A 9,460-nucleotide genomic window follows, 5' to 3' on the forward strand; every position below is an offset into this window, starting at 1 on the left:
TAATCTTATGGTTAGGGTACTTTTCGTGTACACAATAACCCCGCCTCCCCTTCGGTTTAATCTATCAGCCCTACTGGTTATGAAACCAGTCAATTGGATTTCACTATCTAATACTTCTGACGTTAACAAAGTTTCCGAGACAGCGATAACGTCCGGTTTTTCTTTATCCACCACTGACTTCAGCTCCGCCATTTTATTTAGTAGGCTGCGAGCATTTGTGTAGCACACTTTTAAGTCTGTGGAGAGCTTTCCCTTGCCACCCAGAATGGCTTGGGGATCGTTTTGCTCCCAACTTTTACAACTTGAAAACCCTTAAGAACAAGGTTTCGTTCCCCGTTTTGGCGACGTTCATTTATTTCCGCTTCTGTAGCTCGTCTGTTAATATGATCTGCTAGGATGAGATCCTCACGGACATATATTCCGGATCCTATTAGTTTACGTGAATTACTTAGAATCAGGTTCCTTTCTTCCACCGTGTTGAATGTAACCGCCAGGAGGCGGTTTTTCGGAGGACTTTCGGAATCCACCTTTTTTCCTATTCTATAAAGCTTACAAAAACTCACTCCTGAAACTGTATCAGGGAGTAGTTTACTTAATGATGTCTTAGTATAATTGAGATCATGTTCAAATCTTGCCTTTGGTTCAGTATCTGAAGACTCTCTTATCTTATGAAAAATGACTGATCTATCACAGAGGTCTGTCTTGTCACGCGATGAGGATTTTTCTTCTGATAACATCCCTTCCAATGTCTTGCTGACCAGCTGCGTTTTGCCTATAGCCTTTTTCTTATTTTTTTCTTCTTACCGAAGTCCATTTGTCGCCACTCAGAACAGCCACACCTAGACTATGTGGAACGGTGACAGTTTTACCCGGATCTTCTATTTCTACTAGAGGTGTATGACTGCCAATGTCAATATCAAGCGACACTTCATTCCTCGTTAATGTCAACGGAGATTCCACGTTCCCGTCAACCGCAGTCAGGTGTTTAACGGGTCCAGTAGCAGCATTTACTACACTGACATATTCTTCATCGCCAGTGCTCCTGTTATCAGTGCTTCCGCCATCGTTTTTCTTGCAGACCAAAGCCCATAGGCCCATAGCCTCCTGTATTAGTACCTTTTTATTCGTACAGCAGAACATGCAAAGCCAATGCGAGTTAGGCTTCGAGCATCTTTTGTAAGCCGTCGGACTTAGTCGTGTACACATTTTGTGGTACCACTTTTTACAATCATCACACTGCGTTCCCTCCTCAACGGAGAACAAACAATTTGGTTGCCCACATTTGTGAGTCTTACCAACCATTGTAATTCGATTTAAAGGGTTTAAAAACGAAAAATGATAACAATGTGAATACAAGTGTTAATCAAGGACTAAAAACAGGTACACAGGACAAAATTTAGCAAAAAATTTCAAACTTTAACCAAAGTACTCTTAGTTAAAGTAGACCAAGAATGCTTTTTAGTGCAATAAGTACCCAAAGCAAGTATAATAACAACAAGTACAAAAATCACTGCCCTTTTTGAAACTAGCGCGGTAGCGAAGTGTCGATTCGCCGAACATATGCCCTTAGTTTTGCTTTTAATCTGATTCCCTCGTCTATAAATAATACCTTTACCGACTCTGTAATCATACATTTGGGTCGTTTCAAATTCCAGTTTCACGTTGTAGCTATTGCTTATTTGTTGTTAGATTATCGTTAATTACGCATTATGGTTAGTTACTTGTCACCATTTCGTTTCATTCTCTTTAGTCTGAAACAACACTAGCACGTCAAAAACATATTGAGGACCTAAGACTGGATTTATGGCGCAGTATTTACTACAGACGCTACTGCAGCCCATCGACGCTTCTGGTGTTGTGTACTATTTTTCATTGTTCTCATTGTTTAGTGTAAGTGTATCAGTATCATCAGACGACTTTTTCTCGTTTTCTCCTGGAATAACACACTGACCACACCTCCGTGTAGCATGCTAAGCTGTCTGCTAGTTTTAAAACTGGAAATCAATTGATTTCCAGATCATGCTAGTTTGAAGCTTATGGTAATGCTGATTATTGTCTGTTTCTCTTCTTAGTAAATGCAGGTGCATCGTGTGTGCTTTCTGGGTCGTTGGCTCACTCTTTCTTTTCTCTTTTGTAGCTCTCCTCATTCACGCTATTCTGCTTATTCTCCTAGTACACAAAGTACCTTCCGGCTATCCGCGAACCTCTACATCTCAGTATAGAATGTACCCCCCGACTACAGGCAAATTTACCAATAGTCAGGCGTTACATTACTAGTCTACAAACTAAAAACAAATAGAACGCTTTGTAGTCTTATCAGCACTGTATCAAATAAAACTGATTAAAGACCAAAGAAGTAGTGATTTCTGCCTGTTCTACGGATTTCTTCTTCGTTCGCGTGTAATCAAGAAAAAACGAGAAAATTCCGAACTACTTGCTACTAGAACTACTGCAGTCAACTGATAACAAGGAATCTGATACCTCCACCTTACAATACAACACGAGTTCAAATAAATCAACAACTATAATCACTCGTTACGAAAATATTTGATTTACTAAATGTTCATCTAATCATCGTGTAGTTAAGTCCTCCACATTGATTGTGGTATTTCTCTGTCTGTGAATAACTTCAGTTTAATTCATATTCCGGAAATAATCTTATCAGAATCTTCTGATTGTTCAAATAGATCCGATTGTGTGTTTATAAACACAACTGTTTGATCCATTTAAACTGAGACAATTTTTTAACTAAATTGAGGGCATTTTCATTGATAACAAACCATACAAAGTTCATCTCTCGAAGGTATTGTTGAGAATGGACCTTGACGACTACGTCATTTCAGTGGTTCAAATCCCGCCAGGCTACACTTCTAAAATGCTTCTGGACACCTGCAATCCTCAAGTAGAAAAATTTCTTCGAAAGTTTATGAAACGGTTAGTAAAGAAACCAGGTGCACTCTTCTCTCGTGTTTTACCGACTTCAAGTGATGAAGGTGATTCTCTCAGCCTGTGTGTTACAGATTGTCAAACCCCTTACATACCTTATGTAATAAAAGGATCCGATTCATCTTGGCATATACGTCAGTTCCCCACACACAGACTGTCTGTTTGTTCACTAAAAAATAACAAGTAAGTATAATTAACTGTATCCAACTTGATCGGTGATACTTAAATGCTGTTTATCCACGTATTACTGACAAAAATTTGTTGAGATTATTGTTGTCTCTAAGAGTTCCCTATTTGACTCCATAATATACCATGCTATCTAAGTATTCCCAACTATTGCTTCACAAAGTATCATGCAAATGCGTATTGAGTAGTCACTCTCTAAATTTTGGACTCGAATCCGATATTCTTGCAAGAAGCTAGGATAAATCAATTAGTTTTCTTGAGCCCGCATCTTGGTGTTGAATAGTGGCTCTAAATCTATTAGTTATCAGTTAGGTTAGCTATAATCAGCCTTTCATTTCAAATGCAGAATATGAATTACATTGACTAAAGTCCAAAAATAAGTTGTAACACTCAGTAACTCAAGGCGGCCAGTTTATCTCCACAGTAGATTTTGCCAATCCAGGTCAATACTGTGCACGTGTAGAAGTAACGGAAGTGATTGTATGGTAAATTACTCCCATACTTTTTATCTCAGAATTATGATACTTCTAAATATAATATAGTTTCATGTAAATCTAAACAAAGTTTACTTAGTTTGTCTTAACTGTCGCTCTGGCACTTATCAAAAATACTGTTTGCCAGAAGACTATCATTTTAATTGAAGTGCATCCAAAGCTAACGGTCACTTGATTACAGATATTTTTGGAGCATGACGGGATCACAAATTATGTGTCTTTACTAATAAAATTAAAGACAAATCTTGTGAAGGCTCTTTACTGGAACACTACTAATCGAGTCAGAGCTTATGGCGAACTGTTACCTGATTTCGTAACCTTAAGTGGTGTACGGCAAGGCTGTCCGTTATCTCCACTTTTGTTTAATTTCATCACTGACCCACTGCTCGTAGACTGGATTTTCGGCAATTGGTCTCCTACTAGGAGATCCACTTATCGACTTAGATGACATAGTCCTGTTTGGTAAAGACGCTAATGAAATGCAAAGTCAGTCAGTCAGCTACAACGTAGGACCTGGCATATATGTGCATCGGTCCAAGTTTCCATACCTCATTAACACAACAAGATGGACACCGGATTCATAAAAGTAGTTAATTCAGAGGTAGTAATATATAAAAGAAAGATTGCAATAAGGATATAGTACAGGAAAAAAGAATTAGTTCGTAGAAAGAAAGATATAAGGCGATTTTAATCTCTTAGTTTAAGGGAAGACAAAGTGTATACACCGACGCCATTGTGGTCGATTCTGAGCCATGTCACCCAGAGTCTCCAACCATTGGTTACGATGGTCACGCGGACCCCAACCAAGTAGTCTGCATCCACCAACATGGCTCAGACTAGAAGTTAGTGACTTCAAGCACTGATGCCACGTTTTAGTTTGGCTGCCCCCAACTTTCTTCCAACCATCTTCAACACCGGTTAGCATTGCACGTCGTGGTAATCGGTGTTCAGGCACACTCAACACGTAGCCCAACCATCTCAGTCGATGAAGACTTACAATCTCATCAACTGACTTACCATACCCTATTTAACCTCACTATTACTTACCCGGTGATCCCAGCAGACGCCAGCAATATTTCTAAGGCATCTGTGATCAAATACTAGTATCTTACGGGTGTCTTCTACTCTTAAAGGCCATGTTTCGCTGCCGTAAATTAAAACAGAACGGACTGCCGCACAGTATACTCGTCCTTTAATTGATGGGCTGATATCTCGCCTTCGCCATAGGTCACGTAAGTTGGCAAAAGCCAAGCGAGCTTTTCGAATCCGTGCTGAGATTTCGTCAGACACCAACCCATTAGGGTTGATCTGACTTCCAAGATAAGTGAAGTTGTCAACGCGTTCGACTACTCCACTCCTTATTCTTAGTTCAGGTGTTGACGCAGACCAGTCCTGAAGCAACAACTTGCATTAGGAGGGAGAGAAGTGCATTCCAAACATTTTGGCATTGTTGCTCAGTGCTACCAAAAGACTTTGCATTTCCCGACCGTTGTTGCTACCTTGACGTGGTGGTCGGGCTTGCCTATCGTGATGAAGCAACCGAGCTATACTTGCTGGAACAACCGTTCATCAAGGTCCTACCATGTCAGACAGGTCGGTTAAAGAGCGGTAAGACTAAAAGCAACAAACCCAAGGTCCGAAGGCGAAGTCGTACTGCTGACTGTACAGAGGTGTGACAGCAGTAAGGTGTTTCCTTCAGACAACCAGCATAACAGCGATGCTGCCTTCCCACAAGGAGGGGTGGGGTTAGAAAAGGTCGACCCTAAAAATGCACACCTCGCCTTATCCCACGGATATCCGTCTCCGGCGGTAAGGTCTCAACAAGTACGGAGCTAACACAAAAATCACCCATAAAAAGGTCGTGTGTGACCGACCTCAAGCAGTTGTCCCTTGGGTTCTGCGGTCACGCTCCCAGGTCACTAAGACCACCTCTAATCCAATTTCCTTTTCAGGTACCTCCAGAACAACCCTTCCACGGTGTGGGCGACCGGGAAGTGATAACCGCCCTCATACCTCTAACAGCACTCAAAACCACTGTATTCCTAATTAACCTCCGTCTTCACTTCCTATTATTCCTCCTACATCGACTTTCACCTCTAAACTTCCTTTTTTGGCTTCCCCCTCAAGTGTTTCTTTATATGCACAAATTAATATTATACTTCTGTCCTTGACTAATGGTTATTCACTTGGGTGTAAACTTTTGTATGGTGCAGAAAATATGTAGCTCAGGTGGATGATTTTGATGGAGTTTTGTTCTCTGAGCTGGATGTTTTGGTCGTGGAGCTTTCATCGTTCTTCTGAACGAAATCATCAGCCCAAACTTCAGATAGAAGTGAAGTATTCGAATTTCTCCACCTGTGTTTCACAGCTTGTCCTGTAGACCTCGATCTTGATTAGTTCTTGTTGGTTTTAAACCTGTCATTGTTTACTTCTTTGTTTTGGTTGTATCTTCCTTTGGTTTGGTTTTTGTTCCTATTTTTGTGCATAATTTTTCAGAATGGTTGATAAATGGGATCGATTTCAATGTGCTTGTTGATTGCTGATTGACCTGAGTGCCAAGCTTCTGGAAGCTTGTTGCATACAATCTCATCATAAATCTTGTCATAACACTCTACCATATACAAAAGTAGAATAACTTGAATGTATTTTCTTTATTTCCTTGCTACAATTATAATAGTCTTATCTTTTAGAAATAAAGTAGTTCATTTTTTTAATCGAACTATTTTATATTTCTGCTAAATGTCTAAATGAACCAATATCTTTTTTTCTTTGTCACATATTGTATTATAGTGATTGTGTTATATTAGATGAGAATAAAGAAGAACCTAGTCGTAAGTTATTAAAACGAGCTCATCCAGTTCGAGAAACCAGTCCTCAATTAGTCATCTCTAGCGATGAAGAAATCAGTCGACCATCAAAAACGCGGAAAATTGAATCAAGATGAATACTAATTAGAAGATGTTTTGTACTGATATATATTTTTACAATACGAATAATTTACAAATATACAGATGTATCCCAACTGATAGTTTGATTTTTACAAAGTTATCAAATATGGGCAATATGATCTAACAATGAATCATTTTTCCTAATTGACATGTATTGGTATGTTAATGAACGAAAACATAGGTGGGTGACAATCTAATGTATTTTAAAACAAAATTACAGAGTAATTTTGGTAAAATATAAGAACCATATAGTGAATACTTCATTTGTAAATTTCCATCATTTGTCCTTCATATTCTGTATGATTCTTCATGTTCACAATTCCTTTCTTTTTTCCCTTAGTATTTCTTCAACTCTATTTTCTTAGTTTTCTACTGCCAGGTTTACCACTTTTGATTGGTTTTACATACTACTTATGTCGAAAGACATAAGTAGCATACACCGTAGTACTACATGAAAACAAAAATTAAACAGTGCAATTCATTAACCGTTCACAGGGTTATGTATTAAACAATGAGTTAGAACTATTGTATGATATTAGGATACGTTTTACTTGTCTAATTCGAATTACATGAAGTAAAAGTGAGCACCATTCTGTAAGTAGAATCTAATCCTTGTAGATCTATACTTTTGAACAAAAGATATCAATCATCTTTTCCAAATTAAATACTAAGAATGTTTTGGTGGATGTTTTTTTCACTATTATATTCATATCATTCTAACACAATGAGTAATTCTATTGTCCACTTTTGTTATCTGTCAGACTTAATATTCACATGTCTCTCAGTTTTCCAATACTACTAACATGGAATAAGTAGCATAAAATATTACCTAGATCTTTTTCTGTAACGAAACAATCGTTTGTATGTTGCTATGCAATCAACAGTCGTTGTCATAGTTTCACATGGAGTTGGTTGTTAAATAAAGCGTAGTGACAATCCCAGGTTACTTGTGTGTTTACATTATATATTCATAACAGATGTGTATGAGACAATCAAACATTGCATTGTAAATGCGATGGTGAAGATTTGTAACTCAGGTGGAAGATTTTGGTGGAGTTTTGTTCTCTGAGCTGAATGGTGTGATCGTAGAGCTTCCATCGTTATTCTGAACATCATAAGCACAAGCTCCACTTCTGCTTGAATTTTGTGCTGATGATGTAAATGAAAGAAGGACGACTCCAATAATCAAATTAATTAATTGGAGGAGTTGAAAATATGTCATAAAACGTTATTTTATTTATTTGAACACATAAATATCGGTACAAGGGGGGCAGCAGATATATATGCGCCACACAAAACAATGAGAATGGGAAGAGAAAAAGGTGAGGTGCACATAACAAAAAAAAACGACCACAGATTAGTGTGTGGTAATATAATAATAATAATGGGGGAAACGGAAAGGCACAACCGGGAGAGTTCTTTGAGTTAAGGAAGTTACAACCACTTCTTATGAAGAAAATAAAAGGTTACAGCAGGATCGCCACTGACTTGTATTCTGAGCCATATCTGATAACGTCTCCAGCCACAGTGTTGCACCATCTCTCGGACCCCAACCAGGGAGTCGTGAAGGACCAACAGAAGCCAGCCCTTTGCAGCTTTCTTTCATACCACGACACCATGTCATACACTGACCACCTCTCCGCTTTTTCCAACCAGTCCCAGCGTCGGCAAATAACGCACAACGAGGAATTCTCTGGGACGACATTCGGAGAACATGTCCAAGGCACCGAAGTCGGTGTTTCCAGATGGTGACACCAATTGGATTATCGTCTCTGTGCCCGAACACACGATGCCGAACCTCTGCATTACTAACATGGTGTCGACACTGGATGTCAAATGAGAGCATTTCGAGGGGGAGTGCGAGCTCTCCTTACTCTCGGTCATACCAGGGCATTTGGCGGCCATAAAACGTTAACAGATTAATAATACTTCATAGAAAGTCAATTTCACAGTAGTTGTGAAAGAATCAAGAAATAGACAGTTAAATCATAATCCTATTATTGATGATCAGAGTATTGATTGTAGAAGCTTCCGAGTACAAAAGTTAGGTTTATGAATATTGATTCTGATAGCTCTGGCAGTATTTAAAAGAGGGATTCTTAAACTATAAGATGAATATGGTGAATAACCTTAAAAGCTTTATTCAAGTCAACTTTGATGTTTTGGATCCACTAAATTAACGATAGTAGAAGTCTTAGTCACCCTTACCTGTCCTTTGCTTGACCAAGACGGATGGTTTTCTGCTATACGACTAGAATAATCGCCCTTATTACATTTAATCGGTTGATCATTCGAGACTAACTTTATAATCACTTTGGTATTATATAATTATTATGTCACACCACTTACTTACGCCTGTTACTCCTAATGGAGTATAGGCCGCCGACCAGTTTTCTGGTTAGCGTTTTTTTAGCGAGTTAGTTTTCTACGGGATGGGGTCGCTAACCCCATACCCAACCCTCCCCCTTTATCCGGGCTTGGGACCGGCAGTAGCCCCGGAGAGACTCCAGGCGGAGTTATGTTACACCACTACTCGATTAGTATTATTTTATTATTGCAAACCATACACATATATCAGTGTAGAGTTATAATAAGAAACTAATTAAAGATAAATTTCTTCTTTCCATTCATCGTCTTACTGAACGTGTGGTTATCACTGTACAGTGTTATGCAACTGCTTTCGTGAGCTATAGGTAATGTTTTAATGCTATCTTGAATATTTATTATTTATTTATTTAAAAGCATAAACATTGGTACAAAAAGGCATCAAATAGATATGCGTCACATAAATCATCCGATTTATGTGAGGGCTGGGACACTGCCCGGGTGCCCAAACCGAAGCAGGTGGTCTTCTTGGGGGGCCACATCCCAAGCCTTTGACCTAGA

At 38.9% G+C, this 9,460-nt stretch overlaps 1 protein-coding gene across 1 annotated transcript; it reads left to right on the forward strand.

Annotated features, from left to right (window-relative positions):
• The first annotated feature begins 1,528 nt into the window (after positions 1-1,528).
• MS3_00009674 (uncharacterized protein) lies at positions 1,529-7,663 on the forward strand. The gene is made up of 3 exons (XM_012941727.3): positions 1,529-1,890; positions 2,138-3,129; positions 6,417-7,663. Exons 2-3 carry the CDS (start codon positions 2,816-2,818, stop codon positions 6,568-6,570), a joined length of 468 nt encoding a protein of 155 aa, XP_012797181.1. The 5' UTR covers positions 1,529-1,890; positions 2,138-2,815; the 3' UTR covers positions 6,571-7,663.
• The last annotated feature ends 1,797 nt before the right edge of the window (positions 7,664-9,460 follow it).

Source organism: Schistosoma haematobium, chromosome 7 (assembly GCF_000699445.3).
Source record: "Schistosoma haematobium chromosome 7, whole genome shotgun sequence".
NCBI classification, from domain to species: Eukaryota; Metazoa; Platyhelminthes; class Trematoda; order Strigeidida; family Schistosomatidae; genus Schistosoma; species Schistosoma haematobium.